General features: G+C 41.6%; 1 protein-coding gene and 1 pseudogene across 10 annotated transcripts in view; both read left to right on the top strand.

Moving 5' to 3' along the window:
• The window catches only part of GBF1 (golgi brefeldin A resistant guanine nucleotide exchange factor 1), a 120,969-nt gene that overhangs the window by 75,171 nt on the left and 23,887 nt on the right, over positions 1–21,911 (top strand). For 6 of the 10 annotated variants that reach the window (XM_030334583.1, XM_030334580.1, XM_030334582.1 and 3 more), the window contains exons 4-9: positions 12,747–12,878; positions 18,042–18,160; positions 18,690–18,798; positions 19,327–19,387; positions 20,659–20,713; positions 21,436–21,534. In XM_030334583.1, coding sequence (XP_030190443.1) covers positions 12,747–12,878; positions 18,042–18,160; positions 18,690–18,798; positions 19,327–19,387; positions 20,659–20,713; positions 21,436–21,534 — 575 coding nt within the window. The remainder of the gene's footprint in view (positions 1–12,746; positions 12,879–18,041; positions 18,161–18,689; positions 18,799–19,326; positions 19,388–20,658; positions 20,714–21,435; positions 21,535–21,911) is intronic. The other 4 variants (XM_030334587.1, XM_030334585.1, XM_030334586.1 and 1 more) reach the window with 1 other exon arrangement.
• On the top strand, positions 6,782–8,945 carry LOC115527157 (annotated as a pseudogene).

Raw genomic sequence — 21,911 nt, 5'->3', positions numbered from 1 at the left:
TTTCTGCTCAGGTCATGATCTCCCAGTTTCAAGAGTTTGAGCCCCAAGTCGGGCTCTGTGCTGACCCTGCAGAGCCTGCTTGGGATTCTCTCTATCTCTCCCTCTCTTTCTGCCCTTCCCCTGCTCTCATTCCCTCTGTCTCTCTCAAATTAAATAAATAAACTTAAAAAAATTTTTTTAAATAGGGGCACCTGGGTAGCTCAGTTGGTGAGCATCCAACCTCAGCTCAGGTCATGATCTTGCGGTTCATGGGTTCAAGCTCCACGTTGGGCTCTGTGCTGACAGCTCAGAGCCTGGAGCCTGCTTCGGATTCTGTGTCTCGCTCTCTCTGCCCCTCCCCTGCTCATGCCCTGTCTCTCTCTCTCTCTCTCTCTCAAAAAAAGTAAAAATTAAAAAAATAAATAAATAAACATAAATTTTGAAAAATAGGATTCTGTACACGTAAGGGGCAGGGAAGATTGTTCCCAGGCCTATAATTGATACTCTTTGGGGATTCTCTGAATCTTCTCCAGAAGTTTAGGCTCTTGACCCTTTAGTCTTTTACATATCTGTAGACTTTGCTAATGTTAATTCAAAATTTAGTTCTTTTTCATTTCCTTTTATTGCCTCTTTAGGGCCCCTCTAGGGTCTCCTCTTAATGGCCTGACAGGATAGTAATTGATAATAAACCTGTAATTGTCTTCTCTTCTTGCTATTGAACACTGGAACTTTTTACTAGAATACGAGAGGAATTAGGATTGAAAAAGTTGCTTCAAGTGTAATGACTGCATAAAGTTGGGGTGAATTGTTCTGTTTTAAAGTATAGTAACACAAGTTTTTTTAATTTCTCCTGGGCTTTCAAATTGCCTGCTTAAGTTTGGGCTTGGTCTTGAACAATGTATGCAGAAAATGGCAAGGCAGAGTAAAGGACCAGAGCAGCTCTGGCTTGCCTGTATGTTACAATCTAATTGCTTTCCTTTCAATATGTGCCAATTTCCTCTAGAAGGGTGAAAACTAGTGTTTATAGAGTTGATACACATCAAACTTTGCTCTCAGTAAGACAGATGGATCAGTCTGTCCTTGGGCCTCTGCAATACGTTTGAGGCCAGTCCCTGTGGGCCTCATTTAGCCCTGCCGGCCTTGTTAAAGGGGCCTCACTCTTCCTCTTGGATTAGGAGGGAACCTGGGCAAACCTGATACTTAATTCTTGTGGCGGTACTAAAATCAATAACTAACAGTGTTTAGTCATCAGTTAGGGAGGAGGAAAGTTAGAGAAGAAACTTCAATTCCAGGATATTTGAATTTTAAATTTTTATTTGCCATCCGACTCATGCAGTTAATACATCTAGTAGTAAACCTGTAGCAATAGCATGGTATAACATTTAAGAATATAATAAGTGTTTAAGAGCATGGACTTTGGAAACCAGAACAGACCTGGCTCTAAATTCTGCCTCTTTCATTTTTTGTGTGATCTTGGGCAAGTCACTTAACCATTTAGAGCCTTGGTTTCTTTATCTGTAAAATAAGAACAGTAATACTGTTTCTCAGGGTTATTGGGAGGATAAAATAATCTATGTATAACAATTAAGCTTAATAATCTGTGTAGCTGTTACTGATGTCTGAGTCAAATTAAGGTTGTTGTCCTGGACAGTGGAGTAGTATTATTCTTGAAAGGGTGGTAGGTGGCAGCTTCTAGCATCAAGCTAAATTGGCTATTCAGGTTGGATTGGCCATTAAGGGCTAGAATCAGCCTAAAAATGAATACTTCCCAAAGAATTTTTAAAGGATCAAGTATTAGAAATAATTTGCCTTTCTTAGTGTAAATGGTTGGTACCATTATCTTCTAGCTGTCCCATCGACCCACCTTATACCTGGATGTGATAGTGATTAAGCCATCATCAATCTCCCCACTCTCCCATCCCAAATCTAAAGGTGCCTTGAGAAACTAAGCATTTGTTTAAGAAAAGGAAAAAAGAGGATCTACTGTCAAGATCTTAGACAAACGAATTGCTTTCCCCCGGGCTACCTTCTTAACAGACAGTCTGCATTCATGTGCACTTACTCCCAAACTGTACTTTGCTTTTTGTTAAGTTTTAGGGATCTAAAGGAGCCTTAAGGAATTCAGTTAAACTACTGCCACCACCATCTTCCCTAAGAAAACTCTGTGGATGAGAAAACTGTGGCCCAAAGAAGTGAAGTGTTTTACCCAAGGTCACATAGTTAGTGATAGGCCAAGACTGGACATTTCTTTATTTTATTTCTCCTCTTGTAGAGAGCAGTTTGCAAAGCCTTGTCTGGGTTTGACCCTTAAGTCTGGAAGGTAGTACATTTCTCTGAGAGCTGTCCTTTGGTAGTCTTCCTTCAAGTCAGTTCCTGAAGTCAAATCTAAATCCCCACCTGACCATTTGAGGTCTGGAAATAAAGGGATGGCAGGTGTGGCAGATACTCCAGAGGCTTCTGGCTTTACCAAAGTTTAGTTTTGTTTATGCTTTGGACCACTACACTTGATGTCCCCCCTAGTGACCACAAAGAGCACAGCTCCTTCCTCCTGAGATTACAGTATCTCAAAAATTCCATTTGTAGATCGTTCCCAATCTTGCTTTGTCTTTTACAAGAAATATTCCTGGGTATAGCATAGTCAGAAAAGTAGAATATGAGGACCTAACACTTTTTCCTAAAATGGAATGTGCAGGCATAAACAGAAAAGCCAAAAACTGAAAAGCTTTTTATGCTCAGATAATTTTGTTCTGTGCCTCTGGATATAGAAGTATCAAGAGGGGTAAATGAACTTCTGTTTATATCATGCTCTGATTTATTAGTCTGTTATACATGATCCACCTTGTGAGTGACGATATTCTGTCTCCAGAAACATGAGCCAATATTTGCAGGATGAAGAGCAAGGATGGGAGCAGGCTGGTGACCCTCTAGAAAGTAAGAAGGGAGAAGTAGGCTCTGAGGGCAAAAGGGTCGAGACAGGCATTTCTGAAGCCAAATGGTGTTGAAATAATATACCACAGGCCTTTTTCCTTGTCAGCGTAATCCAATTGAGAATGCCCAACCGCCCCTGACAAGAGTCACTCAGGAGTGAAGAGCTTCGCTACCAGGGAAAGCAGCTTATGTGTGCATTTTGGCTCAGGAATGTGCCAGCCCAATGCTGGCCAAATGAGAAAAGGCTACTGCAGGCTGGAGAACACCAACCTCCTGAGAGGTTGGTGACGGCTCCCCTGTAGGCTAATAAGAAAGTGTTTCCTTTTGTCTAAGGGCAGCCCTTGATGCCACTGTTGAGACCTTTGACATAGATTATCAGAGAGGATGGCAAGCTCTCACGTAAAAAGAGAAAACAGTGTCAGGATTCATTCCCTTTTGGACAGGTCACCTCATCATCTGAAAAGACAAGAGACTTGGGGGACATCTGTAGACTCTCAAATTGCTATTGGGCCAAACTGAGACTTCTCTGTTTTAATATCATTATATATGGAGTTGAGCTCCCTGCTTACTGCTGTTGAACAGAGTGTGAGCAGAGTACCACCAAGACATCTCTAAAGGGTTTCACTTTGCTTTGTGTTGAAGTGGTTCATGAGCTTCTCCAGAAATAGTTTAATAATTCTTGTTGTAATTGTTCTTATTCAGCACTGACTAGCCAGAAGTAGGTCTCAGATTTGGTTTTAGAAGCAGGTGGCTTAGTCCTAGAAGGATCCCAAGTGTTCTTTCTTCAATAGGGAGTTGAATTTCCCCTCCTTGTAATCATTCCTTTTTTTCCCTTCCCATCTTGGAACATGAACCAGTCACCTTCAGAGTACCCCTCTACCTGATCTGCACTCTCTGTTTACTGGACTGTTTGTGCCTTGAAGTTGACAACTTTCCAGGGCGGGAATTTTGGCCGCTTGGCAGTGGTATCAGATGTCTCCTTGGTTGTGAAATTAATCAGCCTGCTTACTATGAGCAGCATCATGGCACCTTTCCCCTGAAGGACTCAGGCAGCTTTTCTCACTCTTCTGAAGAAGATCTAGACAATTGAATCTCATTCCCAGGGCAGACTGAGCCAGGCGGCAGAGCACCAGAAACTTTTCTGTTCTGGCTTCATAGGAAGCAGTGGAGTTGAATAGCTAGGGGCACAGATTTTGGAGTCACATGAACCTGGATTTGATTCCCACTTACACCACTTGCTGGTTGTACAGTCTTAGCTGAAGAGTAGATCTACTTCCTAAGTCTCATTTTCATCTTCAAAATGGGGATAATTACGAAGAGAAAAGGTATATAAGATGCTTAGCACATGGCATGGCACAAGGTAATATAAATAGTAGCTGCTATTAATATTGTTATTTTTATCTCTTCTAAAAAGAGGATGAATGTTTCAGTCATTTGTTTAAAAAGGGAAGCCTCTTCCTTTCTATGATAACTGTGCATACCTTAGAAAAAGCTGAAACCCTCAGAAATTAAAAGAGCTATCCCAAATTGCACCCTACGTAAATAATAACTACTAGTTATCTTGGCATCTATCCTTCATTTTTATCCCTTTTAAGCTTTAGTAATCAAAGATAGAAGACCTGCCTTTGAAGTTTTTGATATTTACTTAAATCTTAAGAAATAAACTGAACTTACAGTAACTTAGAGTATTAAGAATCCTGGACTGGGACTCCAGAACTAAAAAACTAGAATAATAATATCTTAGTTATATTCATTACACTTTATTCCATGCATTGTACAACATATTTTACATGTATTACATGAGATAATATGTGTAAATTACCGAGCACAGTGCCTGACACATAGTATATGCTCAATAAATGTTAGCTGCTGTTATTTGTTTTTAAATATAATTTATTTTAATTCTCTAACAGCTATTTTAACACCTAATAAAATACAGTCTTTGAAAATTTAGTATCTATCACACAGCCATTAAGTTGCAGAACTAGAATTTGAATCCTGCTCAGAGGTTCATGTTTTTACATAGTGCCCTCAACTTCTAGTCTCGGTTCCAGCACTAACTTGCTTTGTAGCCTTGTACAAATTACTTAACCTTTCTAAATCTTAAATCTCTCATTCATAAATTATTTTTAGGGCCTATCTTAGCTGTAATACCTAGGATTTGGAGCATTTTCTAGAAAGGCCAGTTGAAAATTAGGGTTTATTTTTGTAGAGCACTTTTACTCAAAGTATAATCTGTAAACCATTTTAGGTTCACAAACTGCTGCTTGGTACATGGTGGGATGTGTACAGAAATTGAGGGAAAACACTTAGAAACTTTTATAACATCTTGACAGTTTATATATGTTGACAATTTTATATATGTTATAATAATAAAATAGAGCTTATATTGTATTATGTCTTTGTTTTTTAAATTTCATTCTCTAGCAGTTCGTTTTATTATAGTTTATAAAACAATGGATCTGCAATGGATTGATATAAAGGGGGAAAAATTGGCCCTTAACCACAGACAGTTTGAGAAGCACTGTTTTAGAGGACCATCTGAACATCTTAACAGGATTATGAATTGAAATTCCAGTTTTGTTTTTTTTAAATGTGTTTACTAATGTGTTTACAAAGAGGTACCTCTTAAATCAGAAATGCCTGGGGCACCTGGGTGGCTTAGTCCTTTGGGTGTAGGACTTCGGCTCAGGTCATGATTTCATGGTTCGTGGGTTCAAGCCCCGTGTCGGGCTCTGTGCTGACAGCTTGGAGCCTGGAGCCTGCTTCAGATTCTGTGTCTCCCTCTCTCTCTGCCCCTCACCTGCTCACACTCTGTCTCTCCTTCAAAAATAAATATAAATTTTTTTTTTTAATTTTAAAAAGAAAAAATAATCAGAAATATCTTGGGGCAGCTGGGTGGCTCAGTCATTTAGGCATCCAGCTCTTAATTTTGGCTCAGGTCATGATCTCGCAGTTTGTGGGTTTGGGCCCTATGTTGGGCTCTGTATTGATGGTGGGGAGCCTGCTTGGGATTCTTTGTCTCTCTCTTTCTCTGCCCCTCCTCTGCTCATGCTGTACCTCTCTCTAAAAATAAATAAATAAACATAAAAAAACAGTGTTTATTAAGAAAGAAAGAAAGAAAGAAAGAAAGAAAGAAAGAAAGAAAGAAAAGAAAGAAAGAAAGAAAGAAAGAAAGAAAGAAAGAAAGAAAGAAAGAGGGAAGGAGGGAGGGAGGAAGGAAAGAAGGGAGGGAGGAAGGAAGGAAGGAAGGAAAGGACCTTACAAGTGGTGCCCTGCTAGAAGCACAATCTCCCACCATCCCCACCTCCCCCGCCCCCCACCACCAAAAGCTGCAGGGGGTATTCTTGTTAGAATGTCTCTGATGCTCCTAGTAATCAGCAGTTGAACCTAGAGAGCAAAACTGATTCTGCCTAGACCAAACTCTTGGGAAAGTTAATTGTATATATCACGATTCTCTTTTTTTTGGAGGGGTATGGGAGTGAGGGTGATAATGAAGGTTCCTGGTAGGCTCATTAAAAAGTCTAGCTCTGGGGCACCTGGCTGTGGAGCATGCAGCTCTTGATCTCGGGTTGTGAGTTTGAGTTCCACAATGGGTGTAGATATTACCTAAAAATAAAATCTTAAAAAAAAAAAAATCCATGGGGCGCCTGGGTGGCGCAGTCGGTTAAGCGTCCGACTTCAGCCAGGTCACGATCTCGCGGTCCGTGAGTTCGAGCCCCGCGTCAGGCTCTGGGCTGATGGCTCAGAGCCTGGAGCCTGTTTCCGATGCTGTGTCTCCCTCTCTCTCTGCCCCTCCCCCGTTCATGCTCTGTCTCTCTGTGTCCCAAAAATAAATAAACGTTGAAAAAAAAAATTAAAAAAAAAAAATCCAGCTCTTCTAGTTTTCTATCACTAAGTCTCCATAAGCATTGACTCACACAATAGAAGTGCTAGAATGAATGTATTTTAGCAGTTATAGATTCCAGCTACCTAATTTGACAGATGAGCTTGGGTGTTGTATGCCTGGCTATTGTTAGTAGTGAGACTAATGATCACTTGTCCGTTGACTGGATTATATACTATGTGAGCCACATCCAGAGCCTCCAGAGAGTTCTCTATGGGACTTTGTCCAAGCTTCTATATGGTATCACTCCTGACTGCTCCAGGCCTCTCATGCCATAGTGAGCTCTTTCACCTTATGGAGCAGAAGATTTGCAAATAAAATCTAGCAACATATTAAAAGAATAATATACCAAGGCTAAGTAAGGTTTAATCCTGGGAATGCAAGGATGATTTAATACCTGAAAATCGATTAATCTACCATCTTAACATTCTAAAGAAGAAAAACCACTCATCATATCAATTGATGAAGAGGAGGCTTTTGATAAAATATAATATCCACTCCTGGTAGTGAACATATGACTAACATCATACTTTACAGTGGAACACTGAATGCATTTACCCTAAAATTGGCAACAAAGAAAGATGTTTATTTTCACGCTACTGGAAGTCCCAGTCAGTGCAGTGAGACAAGAAAAGGAAATAAAAAGGCATGTACATTATTAGAAAGGAAGAAATAAAACTCACTATTTACAGATAACATAATTGTCTATGTAGAAAACCCCAAGGAATCTACAACAACAAAATCCTAAAACTAATAAGTGAGTTTAGTAAGGTCCCAGAATATAAGTTCACACAAAAATCAATCATACTTCATCCCTTTGATCTTGGCCACAGAAATGAGATGATGAAGGGGATATCATCGTTTGGAAAGTGTTGCAATAAGACACACATGTTGTGACACTGCTGTGACTCTAAGGCCTACCACCTTCAGAAATCAACCTGTGGCAGTTACGGCTATCCTGCCAAGCAGAAGAGAAAGTAAAACTGGAGTGCCAAGGCTAAAAGATGAAATACCACTGGGACGGTCTAATGAGGCACTTAAAAATTGTATACTGCAGATTCAGGCATGGATTCCGTGAAAGAATGGCATCTAAGCCCAAGAGGGCAACTTTTGCAGTATCCAGTTCATCTTAAGGATTTCAATGATCAGTCACATAATACATGTTCTGGTTTAAAACAAAACAAAACAAAACAAAAAAATCAGTCCCATTTCTAAATACTAAAACATCTGAAAACAAAACACAATATCATTTATAAGCATACCAAATAAAAATTAAATTCTTACATATAAATCTAACAACATATATAGAATTTGTATGCTAAAAACTATACTGATGAAAGAAATTAGGAAGATATAAATAAACAGAGACTACCGTGTCCATGAATTGGTAGGCACAACTTAGTAAAGATGTAATTTCTCCCTAAACTGATCTGTAGACTCAGTGCAATTCCTATCAAATTCCCAACAAGATTTGTTTTGTAAATACAGACAAATTTATGTTGAAATGGAAAGGCAAAGGAACCAGAATGCTGGAAGCAGTATTGAAAAATAGTAAAGTTGGAAGGATCACTACCTTATTTTAAGACTTAGAATCAAGTTAATCAAGACAGTGTACTTTCAGAGAGTTAGACACACAGATCAGTGGAACAGAATAGAGAACCTAGAATATACTCACAAAAATAAGGCCAATTAATGATTGACAAAGGTGCAAAGACAATTCAGTGGAGCAAGAATTTCTTTTCAAGAAATGTTGTTGGAACAACTGGACATCCATATGCAAAACAAAATAGAACCTCTGTTGAAACATCACACATTGTAGAAAAATTAACGCAAGATAGATCACAGATGTAAAACAAAAAGCATAAACCTGTATATTTTTTAGAAGAAAACATAGGAAAGTCTCTGTGGCCTGGGATTAGGCAGAGTACTTAGATATGACACCAAAAACACAATGCATGAAAGAAAAAAATGGATACACCAGACTAAAAATGCCTGCTCTATGAGAGATACCATTAAGAGATTGAAAAGACAAGCTACAGTCTCGGACAAAACATTTGTAAATCACTGTATTGCCAATAAAGGACTTGAGTCCAGAATTAATAAAGAAGTCTGTAAACTCAACAGTAAGGGGGCTCCCGGGTAGCTCAGTTGGTTAAACGTCTGATCTTGGGGCTCATGAGTTTGAGCCCCGCATCAGCTCTGTGCTGATGGTGCAGAGCCTGCTTGGGAGTCTCTCTATGCCTCTCTCTGCCCCTCCCCCACTGGTGCTGCCTCTGTTTCTCTCTCTCAAAATAGATAAATAAAACTTAGAAGAAAAAAAAAAAGAAGTTTCTAAACTCAACAGTAAGGGGTCTCCTGGGTGGTTCAGTTGGTTAAGCATCTGACTCTTGATTTCAGCTCAGGTCATGATCTTGGGGTTTGTGAGTCTGAGCCCCGTATCAGGCTCTGCGTTGATGGTGCGGAGCCTGCTTGGGATTCTCTCTCCCTCTCTTTCTCTCTCTCTCAAAATAAATAAATAAGCTTAAAAAAAAATTCAACAGTAAGAAAACAAATAATTCATTTTAAAAAATGGGCTAAAGACTTGAACACACATGTCCACCAAAAAGGATACATGGATGGCAAATAACCACATGAAAAAGAGGTTCAGTGTCACTAGCCATTAGGGAAATGCAAACGTAAACCACATGGAGATACCACTACCTACCTACTAGGATGGCTTAAGTAAAAATACTGAAAATACCAAGTACAGGAGAGGATGGGCAGAGACCAGAATTCTCACTGCTGGTGGGAATGCAAAGTCACACAGAGACTGGAAAACAGTTTGGCAGTTTCTTATAAAGCTGAACATACATTTACCCTTTGACCCAGAGATCCCACTCCTGGGTGTTTATCCTAGAGAAACGCAAACCGATGTTCTTCACACAAAAACCTGTATGTGAATGTTTATAGCAGCTTTACTCAAAATCGCCTCAAACTGGAGAAGCCAAATAAATGTCCTTCAACTAGTGAATGGATAGGATAAACAAACTGTGGTACATACATGCAATGGAATACCACTCAACATTAAAAAGGGAACAAACTATTGATCTGTGCAACAGTTTAGATGAATCTCAGACGCATCATGCTGAGTGAAAGAAGCCAGTCTCAGAAGTAACACACTGTATGACTTCATTTTATGACCTTCTTGATAAAACCACAGTGTGGGGGAATACATCCACGGTTGTTGAGAAGGGTTGGGGTGGCAAGGAAGTTGTGACTATAAAGAGATAAGAGGGAGTTCATATAGAACATGTACTGTATCCCAATTGTCACATCTTCACAGTGATTACAGGAATCTATACATATGTTAAAATTTATAGAACACTATACCAAAAAGAGTCGATTTTACCAAATCAAAAAAAAAAAATGGTGTACATGGCTCTGGAAGTGTCAAACCACGGCTGTGAAATTTCCCTAGTCTTTCTAGAAAGTACGGTTATAGCAACTGGATGAAAGCTCAGAATATCTGTTCCCTGCCCCACTTCTCAATTAAAGATTATTTTTTCCATCTAAACTTTTATATCTCAAATATACTAAACATGACCTTTTTTTTTTAAAGTTATTTATTCATTTTGAGAGAGAGAGCAAATGTGCAAGCAGGGGATGGGCAGAGAGGGAGAGTGAGAATCCCCAGCAGGCTCTGAGCTATCAGCGCAGAGCCCGATACGGGGCTGGATCTCATGAACTGTGAGATCTTGACCTGAGCTGAAATCAAGAATCAGATGCTCACCTGCCTGGGTGCCCCAACCATATTTTTAAAATGACAGAACAAATCATATGTAATAATTATGTTTCTAAAGCAGGAAGACTAGATGACTTTACATTTTTTAATGTGCTTTAAAAAAGTATTTTATATATTTCCGTTTTTTCTAGTATTTCTATTCCTTGCATAGTTCAACCCTCTACCACCTCACACACACAAAGGTTTTTTTTCTCCAGGTTTTTCCTGCAAATTGTACATCTTTGGGGGGGGTAGGTGGGGGATAAGAAGCAGGTTTTATACAGCTGATGTGATCACTGTACATACAGGCTTGGAAAATGCTACCCAATCTGCCAATTAATTAAAGCATTAATCTGAGGAGCAGCCAGGCTGGAGAATGTTTACTCAAAGAGGGGAGTGGTAGGAATTGAGTGGGAAGCTCCCTGCATTTGCATGAATATGAACGTGCTCAGAAAACCCAGCTTTCTTTGTCTCTAAAGGTGGGCAGCCTTGATCTTGTCCCTAAATCTTTCTGGGCAATTTAGGAAGCCTTTCAAGGAGCTGGTCTCTCAAAGGCTGGAGCACAGCCAAATCTAGAAATGCAGACCGCTATACAGCAGTGTGGAGAGCTAGTCCAGTGTAGTGCAGCTTCTCAGACCTGGAATGAAACCTTCTAAATTCAGGAGTACGTGCTGGTAATTAGGTAGAATATATCTAATGGTTTCACAGATTTTGAAACCGTGTTCAAATCCCGGCTCTGCTTCTTATCAGCTGTGTAATTTGGAGCCAATCATGTAGTTTATCTAAGCTTTATTTTTCTCATCTGTAAAATAAAAATTATGAATTGCTTCTTCATCTCAGAGCAGTTAGCCCTTTGCTTTACTCTATGCAGAAAGGGAGCTAAAGAGTGGATAGGACTTTCCAAGAATACAGGCTGTCTCCAGGAGTTGGGACTGTGCAGCCTTTTGTTCTTTTTAGGCTTATTTTTCAGGCAAGGGACTATGAACCTCAGGGTTTCGCCTCACCTTCCTGGGATGTGCTACGTTCTTTATCTCTATGAGAAGTGACCTTGACCATAACAGCAAAAGACATAAAGATAGCTCATCCTAGAACCTCTTTGGTTATATTGGCTATAGTTGAGATGAGGTTTATCTGTGTGTCACTAGGGAGAGTGGTGAAATGGACGTAGAAAATTGACCCAACAATGTTTGGTGATATTAAAGAATTACTTTTAATTTTTAAAATTGTGGTAAAAAAAAAATATATATATATATATGATAAAATTTACCATCTTAACCATTTTATTGCTAATTTTTTATTAAAAAAATTTTTTTTAACGTTTATTTATTTTTGAGACAGAGAGTGACAGAGCATGAACGGGGGAGGGTCAGAGAGAGGGAGACACAGAATCTGAAACAGGCTCCAGGCTCTGAGCTGTCAGCACAGAGCCCGACGCAGGGCTCAAACTCACGGACCGCGAGATCATGACCTGAGCCGAAGTCGGCCGCTTAACCGACTGAGCCACCCAGGCGCCCCATATTGCTAATTTTTTAAAAGTTTATTTATTTTTAGGGGCACCTGGGTGGCTCAGTCAGTTAAGCATCCGACTTTGGCTTAGATCATGATCTCACGGTTCCTGAGTTCAAGCCCTGCATCAGGCTCTGTGCTGCGAGCCCGGAGCCTGGAGCCTGTTTTGAATTCTGTGTCTCCCTCTCTCTCTCTGCCCCTCCCCACTCGCACTCTGTCTCTCTCTCTCTCTCAAAAATAAATAAACATAAAAATTTTTTTAAACATTTATTTATTTTTGAGGGTGGGGAGGGCCAGAGAGAGGGGGACAGAGGATCTGAGGTGGGCTCTGTGCTGACAGCAGACAGTCTGATGCAGGGTTCAAACTCAAGAACCGTGAGATCATTTTTGACCTGAGCCGAAGTTGGATGCTTAACTGACTGAGCCACCCAAGCACCCCCATTGCTAATTTTTTAAGCGTGATAATGATACTGTGGGTTTTTTTAACTTCTTAATCTTTGAGCTACATAACTAAAAATTTTACAGATAAAATGATACATCTGTGATTTGCTTTAAGGTAATCCAAAGGGAGGAAGATTGACCCAGCAACCAGGAACTTTAGCCTCATGGCACAGATAAGAAGGGCCTTTTTCTAGAGTTTAGCTTTTGTCAGATGGCTGAGCTTCATTTCTGTTTGTTTTCTTGCAGAACTCTCAGAAATTGAGCCCAATGTGTTCCTCCGTCCATTTCTGGAAGTGATTCGCTCTGAAGATACCACTGGCCCTATCACTGGACTGGCGCTAACCTCTGTCAACAAGTTCCTGTCCTATGCACTCATAGGTAAGAACTCAGGCTTTGTTGGATGACCACAGCACTTCATTTCCTGCCTCGCCTGGGGTGGTCAGGCCTTAGGCAATGATCTGGTGATACTGGAAAGTTTGTCCCAGCCATCTGTTTCCTTGTAAGGAGAGAAATAGGACTGTTATTGGTTACTCATTATGCTAATTGACTCAGGTCGTGCAGTGTAGGGAGGGAGGGAACGTTTCCTTGGGACTCTGGTTTCTTTGTGCTTTGGAGGGAGTTAAGGGTATGGTGCCCTTGGAGGTTTGGTTTGGTTTATTTTTAAAATTATTTTTCAAATACAGTGCATGCTTATTTTAAGATAAACAATAAAGAGGTGACTAAAAGAATTAATGGTTTCTCCTTTTGCGTAATGTTCCTCCTTCTTCCTTAGGTAAATAATGTTGACAGACTGATTTGAATCTTTCTATACCTTTCTCTACGTGTATACAACTATATATAAAGTATCATTTAAAAAAAATAGGATTATGTGCTATGCATTTTCTCCTTTTTTTACTTAATAGTATTAACTTAGAAAGATGTACATGATATAATTATCCATCTGATTTGTTCTTTTCCCCCCAGTTTTATTGAGATATAATTGACATACAACATTATGTTAATTTAAGGTGTACAACATAATGATTTAATATATGTTACAGATGATTACCACAATAAATCTAGTTAACATCCATCACCTCATATAGTTTCAACTTATTTTCTTGTAATGAGGACTTTTAAGGTCTGCTCTCTTAGCAACTTTCAAATATACGATGTAGGTTTTTTTAAGTTTATTTATTTAACCTCTGTACCTAACATAGGGCTCAAGCTCACAACCCCAAGATCAAGAGTCTCATGCTCTCTTCTGACTGAGCCATCCAGGCACTCCTCAAATACACAATGTAGTATTATTAACTGTAGTCATCATGTTGTACACTACATCCCCAGAACTTATAAATCTTATAACTGGAAGTTTATATATTCTTCTTTTAGTGTCATAAGATATATATAATGTAAAAATTGCCATTTTTATCATTTTTAAGTATACGATTCATTGGCATTAATTACATTCACAGTGTTGTACAATCATCACCACTATCTGTTTCCCAAACTTTTTTACCCCAAAAGAAACTCTAAACATTAAGGAACAATACAGCATTTCCCTTCCCCCCAAGCCCTTGGTAAGATTTTTTTCTTCGTAGTAGAAGTGTATAATTTCTATAATATAGATATAATACCAATCTTTTTCTTACTGAATAATATTTAATATTTAGGTTTCCTAATTTGAGCCACTTACAAATAATGCTGAAATAAGCATCCTTATTCATATGTCCTTACTTACTAATTTTCCTTTGTATGATAGATTCCTGTGCTTGAAATTTTTGGATTAAAGGCCATGAGCATATTACATTTTTTTTTATTTTAATTTTTTTAATGTTTATTTATTTTTGAGAGAGACAGAGACAGAATGTGAGTGGGTTAGGAGCAGAGAGAGAGGGAGACACAGAAGCAGAAGTAGGCTCCAGGCTCTGAGATGTCAGCACAGAGCCCGACGTGGGGCTCGAACTCACAGATTGTGAGATCATGACCTGAGCCAAAGTCGGACGCTCAATCGATTGAGCCACCCGGGCACCCCGCAAATTACATTTTTATATGTGCTACCAGGTTGCTTTCCCAAAAGCTTATAGTATTTATACTTCCAACAGTATTGTTTGAGAGTTTCCATTTCCCCACCCTTACACCTGCACTGAATATTAGCACTATTCATCTGTGCTAATTTGGTGAATGAAAACTAGTATTTTATTGTTTTTATTTTTTTAAGTTAAACATTTGAATCTCTTCTCCTTTTTCTATTATTTTACTGAGTTGTTTTTGTTTGTCTTATTAATTTATAGGAGCTTGTATAGTGGGGATATCACCCCATTGTCTATCATAGTATTACAAATATTTTCTCCCAATCTAGCCCAAATATTTTATCCAGACTGTTGTTTATCTCTGAATTTGCTTATGGTGTCTTTTGGATTCCTTTTTAGTTGGTCTTGTCACTCAGGATCCTGAATTCCTTTTCCCCTGTTGCTAGCCCATGCGCAGGGGTGAGGAACATAGAAAACAGACAGCTGTCTTTGTTTCTAAGGAAGGAGACAAGAAAAGACTAGCTCTGGCTGTAGCTAGCTAGGGAAAAAAAAAAAGACCTTTGATTCAGGGCAAGAAAGCGCTTTATCTTTTCTAGAAAGTGGGATTTGCTTAGCAGATGCATTCAGGATCCTGAGCAGAAATCCTGGGTGCCAGCTAGGTTCTGAAGAGGCGCATCCATCTCTCCAGATACCCTAGTCTTAGCTTCATACTTTTCCTGAGCAAAAACCAGGCCCGGCTACTTCCAGCCTCACCCTGAGCACCACCTGCAGGTCATCTCTCTCCACAGCCTCCAGCGGCTGCCCTCCGTGCTTCTTCCCTCTGCTCTCTTGTCAGTGTTACTGTCTCCCCTTTCTGGACTTGGCAGACACGCTTGTCATTGGAGACCTCAGGCCAGCTGGTCACTGGAGTTTCCTGTGGTGGGAAAAGAGAATGCTGGAGGTGGTGATTGCAGTGGGCATGAGAGAGGGGGCAGGAAGGAGCGTATGAAAGCCAGAAGGCAAAGGAGATGAGATTGGCAGCTTTCCCTTCAGTCTGCTCCAGAGTGGCTAGGAAAGGAGGACAGTCTAAGGAAGACGCGTTCTGCTAAGTGAGCTCAAGCCAAACAATATTTTGTTTAGGCTATCCTAGAAGAAACTATCCCTCACCTGTCAATCCTGTGACCCAAGGCTTCTAGAATTATTTTAGATCCTACTCCAAGGATCAGCCTTTTGTTTGGCCCCACACAGCTGCCAGACCAGGATTTGTGCCACTGATTGCCTGGCAGGCTATGTCTGTGGTTCTAAAGACCTATCACTCTCACCTGCCTTTTTTAGAAAATTAACTGTGCTATTTCATTCAAGCTCAGAGGATAAGAGCAACAAAGAGATCCATTAAACTACTTTAACAAGGGAGATTACTGAAAGAGGGGAAGAAATAGACCTGTAGGAGCCTTGTGAAGCAGGAGTAAAGCTGCCATTCACATAGCTCTGAAACCCCACATAATACTGAGGACCTGGATTTCCTGTGCAAGGAAAAGTCTAGCTACGGACCACGGAGGCCTGAATAGTCAGGCAAGGGCTATGAGAGAAGACTTAGGCAAGGGCCTTCAGGTTATAGGATTTTCTGAGTTGAATGGGAGAAACATGGAGAGTTGGGGTGATAGAAGGAGCTAGGGCACCCCGTATACTATGTATCATCATGAAATTGGCTTCCTTCTTTTTTTAAAAAATTTTTTTTCAATGTTTTTATTTACTTTTGAGAGAGAAAAAGCTAACAGGGGAGGGGCAGAGAGAGAGAGGGAGAGAATCCTAAGCAGGCCCCACACTATCAGCACAGAGCCCGATGCGGGGCCCAAACCCACGAACCTTGAGATCACGACCTGAGCTGAAATTGAGTCGGACGCTCAACCAACTGAGCCACCTAGGCGCCCCGAAATTGGCTTTCTTCTGCATGAACTCTAAGTAACCACTCCTGGTGCTCAGTGGGGGCGTGCTGTATGGACAGAGTGTCTTTGACCAGGTGTCAGAGACTAACCAGGACAGAAGAGAAAAAAGAAAACAAATGAGAATCACTTATAATTCATGAAAGTCTTCAGGCTCGTTGTTACAAGGGAAATGTTTTGGTTTCTCAGCCGCACCCCTGAGCTTTAGGCTCAGGAACTCTGTTATTCAGGTACCAAGAAAGAAAAAATGGTAAGAATTTCTTTTAATTCCCACTACTTAAAACTAGGAGGTGCTCCTGTAGTACACCGTGCCACCTCTGGAGCAGCCTTTCTCTGTCACTCGCAAAGCCTTGCCATGTCCCTCCTTTTTTCCCCTACTTATGTTTCCCTTTCAAGGATAATCTGGGAAGTTCTGCAAGACCCTTGAAGGGCTTGAGGGAGGCCACTTCTTTGGCTACTCCTTTTGGATATTTAGCAGATTAATGGGAGGAGTTTCTCCCTTGGCAGTATTTGTGTTAGTTTCCAGCATGGTGCTGGTTGTCTGATCTAGCTTCTCCCCTCTTCTTTTTTTTAATTTTTTTTTTCAACGTTTATTTTTTTTGGGACAGAGAGAGACAGAGCATGAACGGGGGAGGGGCAGAGAGAGAGGGAGACACAGAATCGGAAACAGGCTCCGGGCTCTGAGCCATCAGCCCAGAGCCCGACGCGGGGCACGAACTCATGGACCGCGAGATCATGACCTGGCTGAAGTCGGACGCTTAACCGACTGCGCCACCCAGGCGCCCCTCCCCTCTTCTTATTCACTGTTGAAATTCTCTCTTCCTCCTACTCCCGGGTCAGCCAGCCTCCAGTCTTGTTTAGTTTGTCCCCTTTTTCTCCTAATGCATGTTTAGTTAAGCTGGTAGAATGATTCTTGCTCCATGTCATATTGTTTTAAGTAAGAATGCAAAGCAGGAAGAAGTCTCTGATTTGCTATAAAGTGGCACCCAGATATATGTATTGGCAGCAGGGACTGTCCATTTCTTTCCACTACTCTCCTACCTCACTTGCACCTGAACACAAAACCCCAGAAGCAACCAGAGAGAGATGTGTTGAAGGAGAAAACATGAACAGAGAAAGTCTACAACCTTGGTGTTTGAAGGTCTCGTCCTACTTGGCCCTTGCTCTGGGCCAAAAACTCCTCTATTTCTAGGCCCTTCTTATATAAAATGAGTGGCTTTACACCAGTGAGTCCAAAGTGTGGTCCCCCTGACCAGCAGCATTAACTTGTCCTGAGATCTTGTTAGAAATGCACATTGTCAGGCCCCACTGTAAATCTACTAAATCAAAAGTTCTCAGAGTGGACCCAGCAATTTGTATTTTTAACAAATCTTATTAGTGATTCTGATATATACTTAGGTTTGAGAACCACTGTTTTACACAGTGGGATTTGTGCTGAGGAGCTTGTTAAAGCCAGTTATGAGCAAAATTCTCCAGTAGTTCAAGTAACCATGGGTTGGAAAATTGAAGAGGAGAAAAACAGTCTCTCAAGGCAGTGCCTATACAGGATATCTTGCCTTTCTGTCTCTCCTCTCCATACAATTTAGTCTCTTTTTCTGTTGGAGCAGATCCCACTCATGAGGGCACAGCAGAGGGCATGGAGAACATGGCAGATGCTGTCACCCATGCCCGTTTTGTGGGCACAGATCCTGCCAGCGATGAGGTTGTCCTGATGAAAATCCTTCAGGTAAATGGAGGGGAAGAGCAATTAGACTAATGGCCAGGAGCTGGTGCTATCGGCTCTCCTTACCCAAGACTGCCGGCAGCATGAAGCTGTGTTTTGACTCCGCTGGGGCTTAGGGAGCTACTTTGTTTCTAAACAAGCAGCTCGGGTACCCAGAGTAAAAGCTTTTCTAATGAAAATAATTAACAGCTTTAGATGAATTGATATCAAATACCAGAAGCCCTTAATACATTTGTACCTCTGGTGGACCATATCTGCCGTTCATCTGTGGGACTCATGGGCTAGGGCTGGAATGAGTGCTGAACTATATCTGGGTCATGGAGAGTAAAGGCACAGTTCCCAAGATAAGTTCCTGAGAGATCCCCCCACACCTATCAAACTGAAGTGAGGTAAGCATTCTTGCTAACCTCTCTCACTCGAGTGCTTCCGTAGGAGACTAAAGGAACAGAAGGCAGCTTCTCTCCCCTCAGGTACACCCCACTTTACCCAGCCTGCTTTATTTATCGCTGTATCTCCTCTTTCTTCCTGGTAGGTGCTGCGGACTCTGTTGCTGACCCCAGTGGGTTCCCACCTAACCAATGAATCTGTGTGTGAGATTATGCAGTCTTGCTTCCGGATCTGCTTTGAAATGAGGCTCAGTGGTAGGTGCTTGAATATTGGGCCTGTCACCATTCCTAGGGCCAGTGTCTGTGAGTATAAATATAGGATACTGTCTCTGAGCCCCAGAGAGGTGGAAAACTCTGGACTTGTCCTTCACCTACCTTGTGGAGCCACAGGGGTCTAGAAGTCTTTACTTGACTATTGTGCAGCTAGAATAGAGACCTTAGTTCATTGTGCCAAGGCAGAAATTGGGATAGATCTCCAAATGACTTAGCCCAGGCACCAAATCTGCCTCCCTTGGGCTTTCGGGGATTGACACCAGCCTGCAACCCTTAAAAACGCATCATCGTGCACCAACACCCCGCCCGCCCTCAGCTTTTTCTCCTGTCTCAGTAGTGCCACCTAGTGGGCTACTGAAGTTGTGGCTGCCAGGCTGAGCTGGAGCTGGTTTTAATAAGTTTGGCATAATCCTTAGTAAACAAGGTTTGGAGGGGAGTCTGCTCTGAGAAGCCTCCTGATAATAGCACAGCAAGTAATGACACCTGTGTTATTTGTTTTTGCCTGTGCAGAGTTATTGAGAAAATCCGCAGAGCACACTCTCGTAGACATGGTGCAGCTGCTCTTCACAAGGTAAACCTGCTGCTGTTTGCTTCAGCCCGGCTGCCCGGGCCTCTTGAGCTTGCCTGCTTCCACACAGCCACTTCAGGGACCTGGCCAACCCCACAGCCACTTCAGGGGCCACTGGGATTATGGATGGGGGTAGTTCACTGGGCCCAGGGTTACTGAATAAGGGAAAAGGAGAAGGGAGCTGGCTTGGCCTCAGAGAGAGGCAGGGGGTTATTTGATCTAGGCCAACAGACCTTGTTCTGCTTTCCAAACTTGTGTCTGTTTCTGTGCAGGTAGCAGCTGGGAAAGGGAACGCAGAGAGGAAGCCAAATTCAAGGGAGCCTGGAACAGGGTGCTGAACTCCCAGAGCTCAGTCTGATTTCTGTGAGAAAGGACCAAGGCTAGGGTGACAAACCTTGTTGGCCCAGACTCTCCCAATTTTAGCACTGAAAATCCTGCATCCCTGCAAACACTTCATTCTCTGGCAAACCAAGACTGCTGGTTACCCTCATCAAGGCCCTCAATTTAGGGGCTATGAGGCCTTTTCATATTATGCCTAACTGCCTGTTTCCTACACCTCTTTTCAGTAGACTAACTTTGAGAAGAGCTGACTGAGGCAAGAGCTTTAAAGCCTCCCGTGGGAGATATTAATAACGGGGTTGGTTATGTATCTGTGCGGCCCAGGGTTATATAGGAAATCAGTGTACCTTCTGCTCAATTTTGCTATGGACCTAAAATTTCTCTAAAAAACAATCTAGTTAAAAAAAAAATTCCCCATGGTATTTCATTTTGTTCTCAGATCCATAAGTAATAATTCTTATTATCCACACATTAGATCTGCCCCTGCTCCCTGCTACAAAGCATTCCCACTCTTCAGGCTCAGATTTACTGGTTTCAAAACTCAACCTGCCTTTTACTGCTCACACTATGTCCAGTCTCCTGGGATTTTGATGGACTGCCCTCTCCCCATATTGTGTCTTTCACCTGTACTTGTTAAGTAAATACAAGCAGGGAGGGGTCGGTTTAGGATGAAAAGAGCCTCCACACTCCAAGGGCATTAGTCACTTTGCCCCGGTGACTCCCTTCTTTTTAAGAATGTGTCTGTATTATAAGTCTCCCCCAACTTCTTACTTTGATAAGGTTCTCAAAAGGATGAAATTAGCCTGCTTCTCTTCCTAGCTTTTCCTAAGAGACAGGGCATGCCCTGGCCCACTGCATCTTTGGGCTGTGGCTAGCATGCTGGGGAGATTTGTTGTTATCCCTAATGACAGTTCATGGGGTTCTCTATCTTGTAGGTTACCTCAGTTTAAAGAAGAACCCAAGAACTATATGGGGACCAACATGAAGAAGGTATGAGCTGCTGTCCCTCATCCAAACTTTGGTCTCTCAACTTTAGTGCTATGGGGATTTTCCTGGACACCCTTGCTTGGCAAAAACATGCTTTTGCCTAGACAGGTTTGCTTGGAATCTAAAAATAGCTATCATTCATTTAGTGAGAAATTTATTCTTTCCCAGATACCTTTCCTTCCCCAACCTTTCCTTCCCAGCCTATCTTTGTTGACCCACCACATAAGCTGGTGAACCAGTCCTTCATGGAAACTTGGTAAGGCCCATCAGATTGGGCTAAAAATGTATGTTGATAAAAGTGAACGTTCTGCCATCCCCTCAAAGCCCAGACTTGTCAGTAGGTAGGAGGCCTAAAGAGGCTATGCCCTAAGTCCCACCATAATGCTGGATTAGAATGGGCTCATACTTGGGCTTGTCTCTGTTGATGAGACAAATCAAGCCTGACTCTAGATCAGAAGGTTCTCAAACTGATAAAAGAATGTGATCAGAAGAATGGCCTCTTTCTATTTTAAACTGAAGTCCTGAACTTCACAGACCTCTGATGAGGATTCTACTTGCAACCCTAAGAGGTTCTTCCCGTGGAGATGGCCCTTGGCTGTTTGGTGCATGCACCTGACCTTCCCTTCTCCCCAGCTCTCCATCCCTATTCCTGCCCTATGCCCTATTGGCGTGTGTCTGAATTTATTTCACTTTGTTTAAATCGTTCGTTTGCCTGTCTTTCACAGATTTCTCCATGTCTCCTCAACAAACTGGAGCTAAGTAGTGGGGAGCAGACCAAAGCCCTGAACCAGTTAGAGAGGGTACTACTCTTTAAGAACCTCAAGGTCTCTCTCCCTCTCCCTCTCCTTTCCCCCCTTTTTATTTATTTAAATGTTTATTTTTTTAATATGTAACATCTGGGTCACATTTCCATTGTGCAGAGCACAACTTACCCCTACCTAATAACACAGCACGGTTTTGGAAGAGTTGCATGTGTTTGTAGCTTTGCAGTGTTGGGAATTTCCCTGGGGGCATCTGGTTGCATGGAGGCAGAAGGAAACTTTGAACTGGTGACATATCATGTAGTGAGCCTGGATAGAGAGCTTGGGTCCTGCTGACATCTTGCGGGGATGTTTAATACCTACCAATTTGGGGGAACTGTGAGGGACCTCTGAGCAAGCCCCTTCCCTCTTCTACCCTTTGCCTGTCTCAGAGCTGGCAT

This window comes from Lynx canadensis, chromosome D2, assembly GCF_007474595.2.
Source record: "Lynx canadensis isolate LIC74 chromosome D2, mLynCan4.pri.v2, whole genome shotgun sequence".
Taxonomy (NCBI): Eukaryota; Metazoa; Chordata; class Mammalia; order Carnivora; family Felidae; genus Lynx; species Lynx canadensis.
This window is presented reverse-complemented; position numbering and strand designations above follow the sequence as displayed.